We start from the raw sequence: 19554 nt of genomic DNA, 5'->3' as shown, positions 1-19554 counted from the left end.
AGCAGGGGCGACAGTGAGCATCCTTGTCTACACCCACGTTCCAGTGGAAATCTGGCTGATATTGTTCCATTTACCCGTACAGCCGCCATTGGGTTGGAATAAAGAATCTGTATCCACTTAATTAAGTTTGGCCCAAATTTGAATCTTTCAAGTGTATGGCCCAAGTACTGCCAGGAAACCCTGTCGAATGCTTTTTGCGCATCAAGAGACAGAATCATTGTTTCTTCTTGTTTGGTCTTGTACAAGGACATTAAGTTCAACAATCTACGAACATTGTCCCCATGGTGCCTTCCTGCAATGAACCCCGTTTGATCTGGATTTATAACCTGTGTAATAATTTTACTAACTCTTTTGGCTAAAATCGTGGTGAGAATGCGCAAATCAGTATTAAGTAATGAGACTGGCCTGTATGATTGACAGTTTGTGGGGTCCTTGCCCTCTTTATGGATTACGACAATTGTAGTATCGTTCCAGGACGGCACCATAGTCCCAGTCTCCAGAGCGCAGTGGTAAGCTTTCAGTAATAAGGGTGCGACTTTGTCCTTAAGTTTTTTTATAGAATTCGTTAATAAAACCATCAGGGCCAGGACTGTTTTTAGTTTTAAGGTTTGAAATCACCTGTAAAATTTCTTGTTGTCGAATTGGTTCATCTAACTCCTTTGCTACAGACTCTGACAGTGTTTTTAAATTGATCTTTTCTAAGAAATCAGATAGTGTATTGTTATCTTTACATGTATCTGAATTTTTATATAATGACTCGAAAAAATTGGCAAAACAACTGGTTTAGTAATCAGGGTTTGATCTGACTTCAACTTTTGGACCATATTACAAGTTTGCTGTTTCCTGAGTCTTATTGCCAGCAATCTACTAGCCCTACTACCCTGTTCATAGTACTTTTGTTTAATGAATTGCCCTCAATTTTCTCGTTTATTAAACTATTAAGCTCACTACGTAACATTTTAAGATCGGAAAGCAAATTGGCTGTCTGTGCTTTTTTGTGTTGTTGCTCTAGGTGTTTTATTTTGGCCTCCAATTCACACCGCCTAGCCTCTTTTCTTTTCTTCCTGGCACTTGCAAATTATATTATGCGACCTCTAATGTATGCCTTGGTGCAATCCCAGAGGGTTAAAGGCGATATTTTCGGAGTTGTGTTCAACTCCAAGTAAGTATTTAGTTCAGTGTGTATGAACTCACAAAACTGCCAGTCATTTAAGAGTGAGGCATTTAATCGCCAGACTTTAATGTTCTTGATGCTCCTGTACCATCTCTGTGTCATCCTCCTCGCTCCCTCTTTGCACTCACAGTCTTTGTGCATCATTAACACTCACATGAGGAAAACCAAAGTTTTACTGGGCAGAAGATGATCATCAGTGGCGCTGTCTTTAAGATACTCTTATTAGAAATGTACGACTTTAATGTGAAACATTCAGAGTTTTTTCTCTTGTTGTGTTTGTTTGAAGCTGCTTCCTGTTGGCTTCAGCTGTTTGGAGTTTCCATTTTCTAAACTTCTACATTCTGAACCTTCTTCAGCTCTGAACAGATGATGAAACACTGAATGATTTCAAGCACTTTGTCTAATAAACTTACATCTTTCATTCTTTATACAGATTGAAGGGCTGTGGTTTGTCAGATATTGGCCTTGAATATCTGGCAGCAGCACTGAAGTCCAACCCCTCGTATCCCACAGAGGTGGACCTGAGTGGAACCTACAGCAACCTGCAGGATCCAGGAGTGAAGCATCTGTGTGGTTTCCTGGAGAATCCACGATGTCGATTTGAAACTCTGGGGTCAGTCAGCATGTTTTAGTTTGTCTGCTTTAATAATGTGACTGGAAAAAGGTGTTGGACTTCAAATATGTCCATTTCTGTCACACTTCACCTTTAAAAGTGAAGCCATGTGGTTCCTGGAAGGAAAAACACGACTTTTTCAAGTCTTTGTCCTGTTTTTATGAGAAATGTACGACTTTAATGTGAAACATTCAGAGTTTTTTCTCTTGTTGTGTTTGTTTGAAGCTGCTTCCTGTTGGCTTCAGCTGTTTGGAGTTTCCATTTTCTAAACTTCTACATTCTGAACCTTCTTCAGCTCTGAACAGATGATGAAACACTGAATGATTTCAAGCACTTTGTCTAATAAACTTACATCTTTCATTCTTTATACAGATTGAGGAGCTGTGGTTTGTCAGAGATCAGCTGTGATTATCTGGCAGCAGCACTGAAGTCCAACCCCTCCCATCTGAGAGAGCTGGACCTGAGTAATGACTACTCCTGGTTTTCGACCAACAACAACAACCTGCAGGATCCAGGAGTGAAGCATCTGTGTGGTTTCCTGGAGAGTCCAGGATGTAAACTTGAAACTCTGAGGTCAGTCAGCATGTTTTAGTTGTGCTGAGATGAATATGATGTGAAAGTTGTGCTGACATTAAACTGCAGACATCAGGCTGATATTATACTGATCCACACTGAGGATCTTCATGGTAAAGTCTGTTTTCTTCTTCTCTGGTTTAGTCCATTGACTGCAGCAGAACAATGTTCACATTTCAAACAGTGATGCTCAACGTATGGCCCGCGGCCCACACGCGGCCTGCCCACCTTTCCTGATTCAGAGAGAGGGGACCCTGATTAACTGTGTAGCTTCTTCCTCACAGTTCTAAGTATCAGACACAACAATGAATAATCCACAGCTGACTGTCTTTAGCAGGTCAAAGGTCACGGCACACAGCAGACAGTCAGAAATATTCTAACTCTGATCATTTATCAGTTGTGACACTGTGAGACTTGATCAGAGGTGTGATCATCACAGCAGAGGCCTTTGTGTCAAAGTCACTGAGGATCAAACAGAAACACATGAAGCAGATTTTCCTCTTCTGGCTTTTTATAGCAGATAACCTTCAAAATATTCTGCAGTCGATCAAAAACTGAAGCAAACCATGAAGCAACATGTGAACATGAGCTGATGCTGCTGAAGTGAAGCAAAGTTACAGAGGTTTGATTACAGACACAGCTGAGAGTTTGTAATCTGTCATCATTTTAAAAAGTTTCCATGGAACAGCAGAAATGAGGCTTTACTGTCAGAGGCCGACAGCACTGAACACAACAGCAGACTGGTGGCTAATAAACAGTGAATGATGCAGAAACAGATGTTTGAAGCTGTTCTTGGAGTACACTGAGAGAGAGAGAGCTGTGCAGGCAGGAACAGCCAAAGTCAGAGAGAATTCATGAGCATATTGATCAAACGTGAAGCAGAGTTTGGATCTTCTTTTGCTGCTGCTTCACTCAGTTTTGGTTGGAGACAGATGAAACCTGCAGCTTCAGGATCTGTGAGCTGTCCACTTTCAGCCCCGACGGCGTGTCCGTGTACGTGCCGTCGAGTGAACGATCCACGCTCTATGTTTCCATCTTTGTGTGTTTAGCTGCTCTCATTTACTGTTTTAGCTGTTTGCTGCTTGTTGAAATAGTTTGTGAGCTTTAACCTGAGATTCTGGCAAAATACATTTATATTAAACATCGATTCAGGATTGAATGAATCAACATCGTTTTATTTGAATTAAAACCATTTAAATGGGAACATGAATTTTTTACAGCCGCCTCTAATGCTGGGTAATGTCAGCTGGTCCATGTGCAGCTGGCTGTGAGGCTCAGGGAGCGTCTACAAAGTGCAACACTGAAAGAACATCATCCATAAATATTGAGTAAGAACTGGACTCTCATACAGCGATCCAAGTCCAACACTGAGTTTGTAAAAACATGTTTGTCAATCATTTTGTTTGGTTTCTGAGGAAAAAGATTCAATAACTTGCTGCTAATACACAACATTTCATCATATTTCCTCATAACCCTCTTTTGTCTGACCATTTGATCCCATTTGAATTTGCAATAAAGGATCCACAGAGTTTGGTGACAATAATGACAGTAGATGTTTGTGTGAAAGTGCTGGAAGCAAATGAGTGTGTGATGTTCTTTCAGTGTTGCACTTTGTAGACGCTCCCTGAGCACTGGTCTCACAGCCAGCTGCACATAGAGACCAGTGTTGTTAGTCCAGGTCAGAAGATGACTTGTTGGAATGAAAATGAGCTTGTAGTTTGTCTGCTTTAATAATGTGACTGGAAAAAGGTGTTGGACTTCAAATATGTCCATTTCTGTCACACTTCACCTTTAAAAGTGAAGCCATGTGGTTCCTGGAAGGAAAAACACGACTTTTTCAAGTCTTTGTCCTGTTTTTATGAGAAATGTACGACTTTAATGTGAAACATTCAGAGTTTTTTCTCTTGTTGTGTTTGTTTGAAGCTGCTTCCTGTTGGCTTCAGCTGTTTGGAGTTTCCATTTTCTAAACTTCTACATTCTGAACCTTCTTCAGCTCTGAACAGATGATGAAACACTGAATGATTTCAAGCACTTTGTCTAATAAACTTACATCTTTCATTCTTTATACAGATTGAGTTTCTGTGGTTTGTCAGAGATCAGCTGTGATTATCTGGCAGCAGCACTGAAGTCCAACCCCTCCCATCTGAGAGAGCTGGAGCTGAGCTGGAACAACCTGCAGGATCCAGGAGTGAAGCATCTGTGTGGTTTCCTGGAGAGTCCAGGATGTAAACTTGAAACTCTGAGGTCAGTCAGCATGTTTTAGTTGTGCTGAGATGAATATGATGTGAAAGTTGTGCTGACACTAAACTGCAGACATCAGGCTGATATTATACTGATCCACACTGAGGATCTTCATGGTAAAGTCTGTTTTCTTCTTCTCTGGTTTAGTCCATTGACTGCAGCAGAACAATGTTCACATTTCAAACAGTGATACTCAACGTATGGCCCGCGGCCCACACGCGGCCTGCCCACCTTTCCTGATTCAGAGAGAGGGGACCCTGATTAACTGTGTAGCTTCTTCCTCACAGTTCTAAGTATCAGACACAACAATGAATAATCCACAGCTGACTGTCTTTAGCAGGTCAAAGGTCACGGCACACAGCAGACAGTCAGAAATATTCTAACTCTGATCATTTATCAGTTGTGACACTGTGAGACTTGATCAGAGGTGTGATCATCACAGCAGAGGCCTTTGTGTCAAAGTCACTGAGGATCAAACAGAAACACATGAAGCAGATTTTCCTCTTCTGGCTTTTTATAGCAGATAACCTTCAAAATATTCTGCAGTCGATCAAAAACTGAAGCAAACCATGAAGCAACATGTGAACATGAGCTGATGCTGCTGAAGTGAAGCAAAGTTACAGAGGTTTGATTACAGACACAGCTGAGAGTTTGTAATCTGTCATCATTTTAAAAAGTTTCCATGGAACAGCAGAAATGAGGCTTTACTGTCAGAGGCCGACAGCACTGAACACAACAGCAGACTGGTGGCTAATAAACAGTGAATGATGCAGAAACAGATGTTTGAAGCTGTTCTTGGAGTACACTGAGAGAGAGAGAGCTGTGCAGGCAGGAACAGCCAAAGTCAGAGAGAATTCATGAGCATATTGATCAAACGTGAAGCAGAGTTTGGATCTTCTTTTGCTGCTGCTTCACTCAGTTTTGGTTGGAGACAGATGAAACCTGCAGCTTCAGGATCTGTGAGCTGTCCACTTTCAGCCCCGACGGCGTGTCCGTGTACGTGCCGTCGAGTGAACGATCCACGCTCTATGTTTCCATCTTTGTGTGTTTAGCTGCTCTCATTTACTGTTTTAGCTGTTTGCTGCTTGTTGAAATAGTTTGTGAGCTTTAACCTGAGATTCTGGCAAAATACATTTATATTAAACATCGATTCAGGATTGAATGAATCAACATCGTTTTATTTGAATTAAAACCATTTAAATGGGAACATGAATTTTTTACAGCCGCCTCTAATGCTGGGTAATGTCAGCTGGTCCATGTGCAGCTGGCTGTGAGGCTCAGGGAGCGTCTACAAAGTGCAACACTGAAAGAACATCATCCATAAATATTGAGTAAGAACTGGACTCTCATACAGCGAGACTCAAATGCCTTTAAACATCAGCTTATCCTGCTGATCCAAGTCCAACACTGAGTTTGTAAAAACATGTTTGTCAATCATTTTGTTTGGTTTCTGAGGAAAAAGATTCAATAACTTGCTGCTAATACACAACATTTCATCATATTTCCTCATAACCCTCTTTTGTCTGACCATTTGATCCCATTTGAATTTGCAATAAAGGATCCACAGAGTTTGGTGACAATAATGACAGTAGATGTTTGTGTGAAAGTGCTGGAAGCAAATGAGTGTGTGATGTTCTTTCAGTGTTGCACTTTGTAGACGCTCCCTGAGCACTGGTCTCACAGCCAGCTGCACATAGAGACCAGTGTTGTTAGTCCAGGTCAGAAGATGACTTGTTGGAATGAAAATGAGCTTGTAGTTTGTCTGCTTTAATAATGTGACTGGAAAAAGGTGTTGGACTTCAAATATGTCCATTTCTGTCACACTTCACCTTTAAAAGTGAAGCCATGTGGTTCCTGGAAGGAAAAACACGACTTTTTCAAGTCTTTGTCCTGTTTTTATGAGAAATGTTCGACTTTAATGTGAAACATTCAGAGTTTTTTCTCTTGTTGTGTTTGTTTGAAGCTGCTTCCTGTTGGCTTCAGCTGTTTGGAGTTTCCATTTTCTAAACTTCTACATTCTGAACCTTCTTCAGCTCTGAACAGATGATGAAACACTGAATGATTTCAAGCACTTTGTCTAATAAACTTACATCTTTCATTCTTTATACAGATTGAAGGACTGTGGTTTGTCAGAGATCAGCTGTGATTATCTGGCAGCAGCACTGAAGTCCAACCCCTCCCATCTGAGACAGCTGAACCTGTTCAACAACAACAAGCTGCAGGATCCAGGAGTGAAGCATCTGTGTGGTTTCCTGGAGAGTCCAGGATGTAAACTTGAAACTCTGGGGTCAGTCAGCATGTTTTAGTTGTGCTGAGATGAATATGATGCGAAAGTTGTGCTGACACTAAACTGCAGACATCAGGCTGATATTATACTGATCCACACTGAGGATCTTCATGGTAAAGTCTGTTTTCTTCTTCTCTGGTTTAGTCCATTGACTGCAGCAGAACAATGTTCACATTTCAAACCTTCAAAGAAGAAGAAAAATCCTCCACTGGAAAATTCACTGTGAAACTCTCAAACTCTTCATTGCACCTTAAAGTCTGTCTGACACTGAAATCCAAAGCAAAATGTGTGTTTGCTTTACAGACAGCAGTCCAACACAAACATACACACATCATCCAAAACACAGTCCAACATCCAAATCTCCTCCACTGCCAGCATGAATGATGGGAAAGAGAAGGAGGAACACTCTGACATTCAGGGTTAGAATGAGTTTCATCAAGCAGACTGTGAAGATCAAAGCTGCATTAGAAAGCTTACATGAATGAATGAGTGGACAGAAGTGGACAGAGATCATCTGAAGCACTTCAAAGGCTTTAAATCAGCACATTTCTCTTTATTCTTTATCAACTCTGTTAGTTTCTCTCAGTTTTCTGTGGAATGAAGCTAACAGCAGGCTAATAAGATGCTGACAAATAGGTTTCTATTAAAGGTTGTAATTTGTATATGAAAAAGTGCTTTGGCTCAGCAGGGATCAGCTTACAGGTAGAATACAGCTGCTGGATGGGATTAGCATGTCATAGCTATCTACCAAACTGCTAACTGGGGGATTTCAGGCCATCTATGGATCATTTTTGCTAACTGTTTATTCAGCTTAGGCTCACAGGGCTGCAGCCTGTGCCCTAGCTGTCATAGGGCAAGAGGCGTGGTCCACCTGCACAGGTGAGGAGTCCATCACAGGGCCAACAGAGAGCGACAGAGAAGCACTCCCTCACATCCACACCTACAGCCAATGTAGAAGCACCAATGAACCTAAGCAGCATTTCATTGGACTGTGGGAGAACATCCAACCTCCACAGAAAGGCCCAGCTGACCAACAAGCTTCAACCTACAACCTTCTTGCTCTAAGGCACTAGTGCTAACCACTTTTGCCCATTTCAGCCCAAATCCTGCATCTTCCTGTTTCTGACTCCAGGCCAGCTCCACTAACACTTTCTCATCAGACACTGCCACCTAGTGGAGGAAGTCTTAGTTCCATTTGAAGCTTCAGATTACAGTTAGTTCCTTTACAAAGAGGTGGAGGTGGTGGGGCCACAGCACCATCATCACTGAGTGCCATAGGACACTTAACCTTTGTTTCCATATGCTGGGAACTTCCTGTTGTTCCAAGGAGGACTGGAAAATGTGTGAAAATCTCCCAGTCAGTTCCTCACAGCACACTTCAATCATTTCCCTCCCACAGCATCAGGACCAGGGCTTTTTCTCTCTTTGGTCCCACTAAGAGATTTCCACACAAACACCTCATCAGTGGGACTCTCAGAGCTACCAGCCCTTTGCTACAATCACAAAGCTCTTCATTGAAATCAATGATATCAAAGCTGGAATCAAATGAGTCCAAGTCTTCTGCTGATTCAGCATCACATTCATCTTTGCTCCTTGTTCTGCATCCCCACCATGGACTTCATTCCTTTCCAAGCCAGCCTCAATCTTTTTCTTCTCTCCCTCATAACAAGACAGCTTCTTCTGCCTGAGAACATGTTGGAGTGATTTACTAATCCAGGGCTGCTTATTGGGGAAAATACTTCCTGTTTCCAAAGTAATCCCCATTTTTCCCAGAAAGAAATGTCAGTAGAAATCGATGATCTAAGTGAGAACATGAGCCTTTCAAAAGTCCCAGTGGGTGCAGTCAAAGCAGTCCCTCAGTCCCAGTATAGAGTCTTTGGTCCAGACTGGAACAGCTGTGTGCCCAGTTTGAGCTCTCTTCAGTGCTGTGACCTGACAGACCCAGAGGGGCCATCACATCACATTTAGAAGCTCCCCTGATGGAGCCACAACACATGTCCAATACTTAGTCTGTCTTGTTGGACCAACTGGAAGAAATGATTCAAGGACTTAGTCACAGAACAGAGATTCAAATCTCCAAAATCCAACTGGCTGCATCAGGACATATAGTCTGAAACTCTGCACAGTTTCCTGTTTGAAGCTGCTTCCTGTTGGCTTCAGCTGTTTGGAGTTTCCATTTTCTAAACTTCTACATTCTGAACCTTCTTCAGCTCTGAACAGATGATGAAACACTGAATGATTTCAAGCACTTTGTCTAATAAACTTACATCTTTCATTCTTTATACAGATTGATCGACTGTGGTTTGTCAAAGATCAGCTGTGATTATCTGGCAGCAGCACTGAAGTCCAACCCCTCCCATCTGAGACAGCTGTACCTGTACTACAACAACCTGAAGGATCCAGATGTGAAGCAGCTGTCTGATCTTAAGAAGAGTCCAGACTACAGACTGGAGACTCTGAGGTCAGTAGAGTGATGGAGTGAGTGGGTGGTGCTGTCAGCAGTATTGTACTAAACACAGTCAGTATGAAACAAAGATCCAGTGTTTCCTGTAAAGCTGCAGCTTCTCAGTGAAGCTGTGAGAGGAGAACGGTGACAGGCTTCAGGATTGGACACAAACACTTCCTGTTTCTCACCCTTATGGTCACCATAGTAACGGCTGACACGCTCTGATCAAACACTGTCAACAGCCAATCAGCTCTCTGAACAAAGCAGCACGCAGACCAATGACTGCATTGATTTCCAAGTTTAAAGCAGTGAAGAACACAGTCTGTAGGTGAGGAAGAATTTAGTGAGAGCAGATGTTTGGATGGAATTCCTCCAGTTAACAGCTGGAACCGTCCATCTGGATTGTTGGGCTTGTTGTTGGGGTTCCTACAGAGCTCAGAGTGGACACACCAAGGTTCTTCTAATGAATGAAAGTCCAAACTCAAACTAGGAGGGAAAAACATTTTCAGCAACTTCAATAAAAATCCAAAGATTAGAAAAAGTGAAGCAACAATGAGTCCTAGTACAGTCCCAGCACTGACGTCCCTGCTGCTCTTTATACTGGATGTGCTGCATCACTGACTGACAGCTGATGAAGAGTCTCTGGAAACACTCGTTTATCTCCTCTGCTCTTCCTCCTTCTCTCTGCAGGTGGTGGCCATGATGGTAAACAGGACGGTGTGTGTGCTGAGAGAGGAGCAGCTGTGTCCTGATGATCCAGAGAGGTTGAAGCAGCAGCAGCTTGTGTGTAGAGACTAGAGATGGACCGATCCGATATTACGTATCGGTATCGGTCCGATACTGACCTAAATTACTGGATCGGATATCGGAGAAAAATAAAAAATGTAATCCGATCCATTAAATATCATGAAAGCACCTCACAAAACTTGCAACACCCCGTAACTCGCCTCAGAACGTTAGCACGTGGGAGCAGTATGCATCACATGATAGAGCAGCTGTGGCATGCGGGACCTGTCGGTGGTCTGGATAGCATTTGGAGCTTCGCTAGCAACCCGGCATTTCATCTCCGACAAAGTTATCCCCGAGAGAAGTAAAGCAAGTGTGTAAGTCCATCTCTGAATGTTTGTAAAGCATTCCCACGTTAAGCTTAACGAGCGACTGCCTCTTCTTGCTGCTACTTCAATCATGAAACTGCTTAAATGATCAGCTGATCGGCTTTTCTGTCGCGAGTCCGCCTCACTTGTTTGTTTTTGGTCCACTTTGCGCCAGAAAGAGGAAACCAGCGGCTGAACAACAGCAGCATGTTTAAGCTTGATAAGCAGTTGTTACAATTTATTTAATATTACTTTCTACACCAGGATCTTTTTCTACAGCTGACGGCTGGTAACTGTGCAGGGGCGGATCTAGCAAAGTTTAGCCAGGGGGGCCGATAGGGCATTAACAGGGAAAAGGGGGCACAAAGACATACTTTTCTTTCTTATTCTCATTTAAAATGTCGAGCTTTTAATAAATAATTATCTGACACCCAAAGTTTTAATTTGATGTAAAATGAATAGAAGTCAATTACTGTACATAGTGACTATTAAGTCTAATATATATACCCTAGTAAGCTATAGTACTTTTTACTTTGGGAAGGTACCATCTGTGCAGTCTGCAATTTTGTTGAAGAAAGATGTTGAATCTATTTAATATTTCTTGAAAAATAATTGATTTCTGTGCATTTTTTTTCACACTGCATCAAATTAAGGTTGATTACGTTGATTAAGCATCATGAGGTGGCGCGTGAGGGGTGGTTCCCTATTTTTTATTTATTTATTTTTGTTGTTGCTGGGAGTTGGAACCCTATTAGTTAGGTTGCTTAATATTTACGCTAAGTACTCTTTAAAATACCAGAATAGGGAGGATGGTGTAGGTTTATGTTTATTAGATTGATCAGTATTGCTGAACTATGAAATATTTTTTATGTATACAGGTATAACAGAATAGCTTTAGTGTAGTTGTTGTTTTAAACTTGAGTATGAACTTATACAAAATGCAGCAAGATATTTAAAAAACAGTTTTGTTGATTAAAAAACACTATATTGGATTCATATCGGTATCGGACATAAAAAAGTGGTATCGTGCCATCTCTAGTAGAGACGCTCTGACTGGGCCATGTTACTGGGAGGTGGAGAGGAGAGCTTCATCCAGCAGTGACTGACAGAGGAATGAAGTGCAGATGACTGTCAGTGCTGCAGAGTGAACTGCTCTGAGAACAGCTCCACTGTCAGACACAATGTAGAGTCCAGCATCAGCCCTGTGTGTCCCTCTGGATCTGACAGAGGATCATCAGTGTATCTGGACTGCTCTGCTGCTGCTCTGTCCTTCTACAGTCTCTGCACAGTCTCTGTCTCACTCTGGAAAGATTTTACAACTTGTTGTAATTACAGAACGTTAATATAATATTCAAACATGTGATCTTCTCTTTATTTCTGAATCTTTACCAAATAAAGAAAAACCAAACTAACAAACAGAAGCTGTCGTGTCCTTTTTCACCACATCTGTGAATCTTTTCTGTGTTTTTCCTCTTTTCCTCCTTCCTGCAGCTCCATCTTCATCATTCTGTGTCCAGTATATGTGAACACGTCCAAAGCATCTGAGCCTCATGTTACCCGTTTGTGTGAGTTACGCCTGTCGTTGTGTTGTGGTGTATAAATAAGGGGCAGGAGACAGCGCTGGATCTCTGAGTTCTTTACTCTCAATTTCTGCAACATCTGCAATATCTAGAAATGCAAACCTGTGAGCTGTGTGTGTTGTGCGTCTGCTCGGCCACCTCTCCTCCGGCCGTGCTGGAAGCAGCTGTGCGTTTGACAGTTTTATCGACTCGACAATAATCGAACAAATTAAATGTTCAAAAATATCAACTTAAGCACTTCAAAGTCAACAAAAAGCTTAAAACAATGAAATAATATTTCACTGACAAAACAACAGCTCATAAGAACGATACACAAAATAATACAGAAACAAACAAATAAAAGTTATTAACCAGGATCCATGTTTTTGTCACAAACACTGAATCAGCTGATTCACTCTTTATGTTTCTGAGTTTGTTTTGTGATTATAGTTCTGGTTTCTGTTTCTGTGTCTTCACTGTGTCCCACGTCTCCTTACTTTGGACTCTGTGTTATATTTCCTGTTTTACTTTGACAGTCCTGTGTTACTGTTTCCTGTCTCGTGTGTGTAATTGGTCCCAGCTGTGTTTCCCTCCTGTCTCCCGTTCCCTGATTACTAAACTGCGTCCACGCCGCCGGCGCTCCTCTCCACAGCTGGATTCCAGGATTTCAGAGCATCCAGCTGTGGTGAGTGATGGAGACACTTTCTCTGCTCCCTCAGTAATCAGGACAGTTTATTGAACATCAGAGGACATAAAGGACTGTTTTTCACCTGCCCGTTCTGAACCTGGACATTAAAGACTGCTGGCTTCAAGGACATTAATCCCAGTGTCAGCCAGCCAATAACAGCCTGTGTTTTTCAGCTCTTTAGGAGTCAGAAATGAGAAAGACACAGACTGCTAACCGCTCCCTGCAGGAAATAAGCTCCGCCTCTTCCTTTCCTGTATATGAGTGATTTGATTCTGACATGAGACACAATGAGTTTCCTGTTTATTGTGACTTAAAGCGAGCAGCAAAGACACTAAACTGTGTGTTTCCAGCTGAAGCTGCTTTTTGTGTTGCTCCCACAATCCTGTCTGAAACAGTCAGTGAGGAAAACTCAATGTGACTTCAGAGTGACAGAGGTAAGCGACTCATGTTGTAACTGACGTCAGACGCCGGAGATTTTGGAGGAAAATTAAAGCGAACGGTAGTTTAGAATTGAACAAATTCCTTTAAGCTTCAGTATTACCAAATACACTTATCAATAGTCTTCTAACTAACAATATTTGTCTAAATCATCTCCAACACCCTGGAGAACAACGGGGAGAGTTTAGAGGCTCTCCAAGATTACATTGATCAGTGCTTCCAGGATCTTGTGATGAAGAAGGCTCAGAGTGCAAAAACTTCATCAAAACCCACCTGAAGCTGCTGGAGGACACGGTGAAGAACATGGCCTTTGATAGAGTGCATCGCATCGGCCCCATGCGGGCTGCGACCGGGAGACCACGTCCTACTGTGGCCAAGTTCGGCCACTTCAAACAAAAGGAACAGGTGAAAAGTCTCCGTGTCCATCGGTGTTTCTCCACGTCTCTCTGTCTTCTTCGTGTCATCTCTGTGTTTCCCTGCTGCCCTCATGTTTTCTGCTTTGTCTGTTAGTTCTTCCCAGTTTAGGTTGATGTTCACTTCTTCCCTCACCTTTGTAATTTTCACTGTAAATAAATCTCCACTCGCATCTCCACCGCCGTCTGCATCTTGGTCCTCATTCACTCCACCACACGACTGCTGCCCCAGCCGTGACAGCTTTTGATGTTTCCTCTACATTTACCTTTAAAAATTATTTACTTTGCCTTCTTAGGTATCATTTGGTATCAGATGGCCGACTTCTAAATGGCCACCATGGTCACCACCCAACTTGAGGAGTTTGCCCCCTCACATATACTAATGTGCCACAAACAGGACTTTAACATCACCAACCATTCCTATGTTATTACGGTGTATCCATATAACTGGCCCACCCTGTACAGTTATGTTTTCATTGTGACATACTGTATTAACACAATTCAAGGAGGATTCTAGGATCAGAGCTTCGGGGGGCTGAGCACCCAGAGAGCTGCCCAGCCAGCCAAGATACACTTTACTCGTCACAATGAGACTTCTTCCCCGTCTCTGTCCCTGCATCCTCCCTGTCCTCATCGTCTGTTGTCTTCGTCTCCTTTATCAGTCATCATAATTTTACCGTCTCTGTGCACGTCTGCAAATTTCTTTATTAAATCAAAAGATTCTTAAATCCATCAAGTCTCTCTGTGCCTGGGTCCTCGTCACAAAACATGACATCACTGTTTTGTACTTTTTAACAATTTAATCCCACATTTGTGAAAGAAAAGCAAAACACTTTTTTGAAAAGTCTGTAACAAAACCATCAATTCTGATCAAGGTTATTTAAATGCTGCAAAAGAAGAATGGATTGGAATAAAAAAAATACATATCCTAACCTTAATTACTGGAGGAGAATAATGAATGATGCTCATAGTGAGTAAGAAGTAAACTGAGTGCATATTTTGGACAGAGATTCACTTTTAATGTGTTTGTATAATATAATACAGATACATAAAAACACTCCTGAAACAGAATAAATTATTACAAATAAATTATTACAAAATATTAAAAAATATTATGGATACTTTTGTTGTTAAAATGTTACCTCTCAACCAAGTTCTGCCTTTTATATTTTTAGTAGTAGTGTGTCACACAAACAGGAAATATTGTCAAAAAAAAGTAAGTAAGTGCTGAAGCACCCCCAAAAATGAACCAAAGCACCCCAAAAATGAACCAAAGCACCCCAAAAATGAACCAAAGCACCCCAAAAATGAACCAAAGCACCCCAAAAATGGGCTAAAATCGCCCCTGTTAACAAATAATAGCCCAACAGTCACTTTTATGCTTACTGTAGCTGTTAGCTAAAAACACTAATTTAGCCTAGTTTGCCCTGAATTCAGCTTTGACAGACATGATCGACTGTTTCCAGTAGAATTCCTCGTTGTCATCTTGTTCCCTCTCAGAGCCCCGTATGCTTGCAGAGACCCCTACAGTAGGGAAATGTGCCAAAGAACGTCCAAAACATTGCATTTTAGGTTTATTTATGCCTTACACACAATTCCAACACTTTAGCTAACTTAACAACTTTGGCTAAAGTCTATAGTTAGTCTTACTCGTTTGTACAACATTTCTGGATCGCCACTGTTTGAAATGATATGACATATGACTCTCTTTTTTTTTTTTACTTATGTAACCCGGATCCAACATTGAGCCATATTCTTCCCACAACGAGTGCAGTTACGCAGTTAGCTTAATCGGGATTGATGGTACAGGCATTGAGTCTAAATTTAGTCTCCCCAAGAACATTCCTCTCCTTTCTGTTGCTGTGGGGCGAAGCTGAGGTTTTCAGATCCACCACGGTCACACGCACAGGATGGGAGGCACTGGAGCTTAAATGCACTCCTATGTCACACTCCTTCCTTTCCCCCTACACCACACTCTCAGTTTCCTTTTTTTCCTCTCTGTCTGTTTATCTCTCGATGCACTGGGATTTTGTGGATCACTTACTCCCCCGAGGAAACAGGATTCCGTGTCGAGACATCCAATTTCTCAAATCCATTCTTATGCGGATCAGCTGAAATATAATGTGCAAATCAAACTGGATCATTATTACAGGAAACTTTTAATTTTCAGAATTTATCATCTGATCATGAAAATGGGCAAAACCAATACTGTCTTTAATGTGGGAATATCACACTGCAGAGCTAGTAGCACTCTGGGGAGCTGTTCTTCATTTCTTTTTCACTTGCTCCTGTGCCTCTGTAAAAATTGTGAAAATAAAAAAAAGACACTGGAAGAACCTTCAGGCAAGCCATTAATATTTTGTCACAATTTGCTTTTCAGTGCAAAAACAGAAGCAAAAGCCATCTCATTTACCATAAACATTTTACATTAAAAATCTGCCTCAGGTCTGTAGATTTAACTCATTTGCGTCGGTATAGTGTCACCAAACGATCAGCAAACCTTAAATCAAATGCTGAAACCAAAATGATTTTGTAGAGCTTGTCACGGGTCCACAGGATGTAGACTCACGCTGGGTGTAGTACAAATAATGCATTTTTGAGTTGTGATGGGTGAAGCCTTGTTACATTTCTGCATCTCTCATTTTCATGTATCAATATTTTGGAATATCTCAGTGGATCTGAAAAGACTGGATAGCTCAGCTGATACAGGGGGATTGATGATAGCTGCTGAGTTCACACGCTACTGTTCTCTCTGCCTTGTTTGAGTAAACCTGAATATGAATGCTTACTGGTAGGCCAAATGCTAAGGTTTTAAAAAGCTGCATAAAATATCACCAACGGCAGCCACTGGAAGGGCCAAACCAATTTAAATATGAGAATTAAATATGTGAAGATTTTTCTTGTTTGCCTGCCTTTTTTATACCTTGAACCTGTCTGTGTAACTTTAACTGGCCTTGAGCTGCAGTCCCTGTAAGGTAATAAACTGCTGAGTGGAATCAAATGTCAGGAACATACAGGTAATGCTGGGAGGGCCCCCCTCCCAAAAATGCAAGCAATCAGTTGCAAAGAGGCTTCACGTACTTTTTTTTTTTTTTTTTTTTTTTGTCCCGTTTGGATCTTTAGCCATCAGAATTGTTGTCTTAAGGCCAAGAAAGATGCCAAGCGGATTTATTTTACCAAGTGGATCATCATGGCCTTGCCATATTGGTCCATTTGATTGACCTTTATTATAATTATGAATTTATTTTATTTTCAGTTGCTAAAAACGGGACAGACATGACTGTGGGATAGGACAGGGGGAAAGAATGAAAGAGAGGGAGAGAAAGAAAACCAAAGGGGAGAAGAGACGGTGAGAAGGGGTGGAAGAGAGAAACAAAAAAACAAAAAAAAAAACAAAACACCTGGGTCACCTGTATGGAGAAAAAAAAACAGAAGAGAAAGCAAACAACAAAGAGCAACATAATAAAAAAAACAGCACCCTCACAATAAACTAGCTAGCAGTAGATATCAATAGTTACTAAATAATAAACAATATTGTGCAGCACGCAAGATAGCCAGCGCACAATGTGCTTTGAGGCAGCAGCCAAGAAAGCTGTAGTCCGCGTCTATGAATACCCGTGTGTACACCTGTGTGCATACCTGTGTGGATCAGCATGCTTGCATTCCAAAGGTTTCTCCATGTAATGATCTGCTAGGGAGTGTGGGGAACCATAGCCCCGTCCTCCAGGGCATGAAGCAGGTATGGAGGAGATCAAAACTCCAGACATCCAGAGGCCCCCAGAACACAAGAGACCAAGGAAGACCCACAGAGGGGCAGCCGCGCCACTGTCCCAGTAAGAGCTAAGGAGAGTCCCAGATGAGGGCTCATTCAGCAGCCGCGGAGCAGAAGCCAGGGGGAGTTGCAGTGACGCGCCCGTGAGCTCCGCCGGCAGCCAGCTGCGCCTGAGTGACCGAGCCCCAGGCCGAGAGGCCGGGGGCACCCCACCTCCGAAGTGGCCCGAGCGAGCCCCAATAAGCGGCCGCCAAGGAGTGAGCCGGTGTGTACCTGGACGCCCATCCCCAGACACAAAGAACCACCAACGCACCGACACCTGAGGGAGTCCGCCACTGGCAGGGGAAGTGGTGGTGGGGGGAGATAGGCCTCCAAACCTTGGAGGGCCTGAGATGTCCCCAGAGAGGTGGCGTCTGATACCCAACCTGACATATAGACACAGACATACAGGCACACACAGACACAAACATCCATTCCCACCCTCATGCTCTCATATGCACTTACTCCACACTCAACCAACGTGGAGACAGACATAAAGAGACGCTGTACACACGATCACACTCCCCAAGCGTACTCTACGAACCGGGTCTAGGTACCCTTGCCCCTGGAGGGGGGAACTGCACCCAGATCCAGATTGTGTTACCCTTTTCCCTGCGGTGGGGAGAGGCAGACCGCCCCGACTCCGCAGCAGCAGGGAGGCCCCACACCCCAGACCGCAGTCGGACGGCCAACTCCTCCTCCTAGCCCACCTGCTCCAGCAGGCCGCAGAGAACGGGGGTGGGAGAAGACTCCAAACGACATATGACTCTCACTGAAACAGCAAACTTTGTAGAAAACACAACACTTCTGATTCTCTATCTAGCTGTTTGGTCACAGCTGTAGATTACATTATAAGTGGTTGTTCACTCTTGTCAATAATTACATTTCTAAATTCTATTTGTGCAGTTACATGTAAACAAAGTCCAATATTGTATCTAAATGATTGTGTTATGGTGGGACAGTTTCCAATTTTGTTGTATTATTGCACTAGGTATGACTGTGCAAGAGTTATCTTATCTTCCTTGCTTGCACCACACTCTTTGCAGAAATGGTGCACAGCAGCACTGCATCATGTTATTGTGTTGTATAATATACCAGAACTAATACAAAGCAATATCCATGTACACTATAGGTCCATGCCAATGTGCCCAAATGGGACCTCCATAAATGGTAAGGGGCGCAAAGGCACTTTAAGACCAGTGGGCACACCGTCGGTGCACATCCGCTCGGATGCTTTTTTCTATTCATTTATTTCCCTGTTTATTTATCGATGCACAAAAGCAATTATCTCAGAGACACCATCCTCTTAACAGAGACTCAAATCAGGAACCTGCAGATTATTAGTCAGCAGCTTTAACTTCCTGTCTTTGTCTCACTAAACCTTCCACGTGGAAACTTGAGCTGCCCACTCAAGCACAGTAGGCTTTAACTGGCTCTGCTCAAGTCACTTCAGTATCTGAGAAACTGTCTCGATGCATGCCAAAGAACACTTTGACAATACGCTTGTGTTGAGTCAAATCCACCACAAGCATATTCTATGGCAGTTTAATTCCACTCCACATAAAAATAGTCACGTATTATTTCCCCCCACCACACTTCCTGCCAGTAGCTGGTGCCCCCACCCACAGTGCATTAGTGGTTCTCTGTGTTTAGTGGCTCACTCTGGGCGGCTGCTCGGTGGGGCCCGGCCCCCTGGCTCTGTTGGGCCTGTGCTGCGGGTGGGGTGCCCTCAGGTCTCGGCCCTCTGGGCCCATTTACTGCTCAGTAACATTTAATATCTATTATTTACTACTACTTACTAGCCTACTTACTGCATATTATTGGTTGTTGCTGTGGGTTCCCCACTGTGTTGGTTTTTCCTTGTGTTTTTCAGCAGATGATGAAATAGATTTTCAGTATTTTTTCTCTCTTCCTCTCCATCTATTTCTCTTCTTCTCTATTTTTCCCTCTTCTTCTGTTAACTTTCTCCCCAGCTTATCTTTTTTCTTCTTTCCTGACCCCCGTTCTGATTCTAATGACTCAAAATAAAGTAAAATCATCATCAAATATGACTATCAAGTGGACCAGTATAGCAAAAACCATAATGGTGGCAGAGGCCACAGAGCCAAGTGGCAGGATTTTCAACGTTCAAACCAGATAAAAAACAGAAATTAAATGGTGTTAAAAGCCATGAATTAAGGCAATTCATTCACAACATCATTACAAGTTTTACTGGAC

The 19554-nt window shown here is 42.5% G+C and overlaps 1 protein-coding gene across 1 annotated transcript in view; it reads left to right on the top strand.

Annotated features, from left to right (window-relative positions):
* Positions 1-10294, top strand: part of LOC146640786 (NACHT, LRR and PYD domains-containing protein 12-like) — a 135184-nt gene extending 124890 nt beyond the window's left edge. Inside the window, exons 7-12 of the mRNA XM_085399888.1 lie at positions 1608-1787; positions 2160-2360; positions 4431-4604; positions 6712-6888; positions 9176-9349; positions 10025-10294. Of these exons, the coding sequence (XP_085256014.1) occupies positions 1608-1787; positions 2160-2360; positions 4431-4604; positions 6712-6888; positions 9176-9349; positions 10025-10037 (919 nt within the window). The 3' untranslated portion in view covers positions 10038-10294. The remainder of the gene's footprint in view (positions 1-1607; positions 1788-2159; positions 2361-4430; positions 4605-6711; positions 6889-9175; positions 9350-10024) is intronic.
* Positions 10295-19554: the final 9260 nt, after the last annotated feature.

The sequence above is a fragment of the Rhamphochromis longiceps genome, unplaced genomic scaffold, assembly GCF_057381845.1.
Source record: "Rhamphochromis longiceps isolate RC_006_pf unplaced genomic scaffold, R_longiceps_female_GT1.1 unmapped_scaffold_1, whole genome shotgun sequence".
Taxonomy (NCBI): domain Eukaryota; kingdom Metazoa; phylum Chordata; class Actinopteri; order Cichliformes; family Cichlidae; genus Rhamphochromis; species Rhamphochromis longiceps.
Note: the sequence above shows the minus strand (reverse complement) of the source record. Positions and strands in the feature narration are given on the sequence as shown.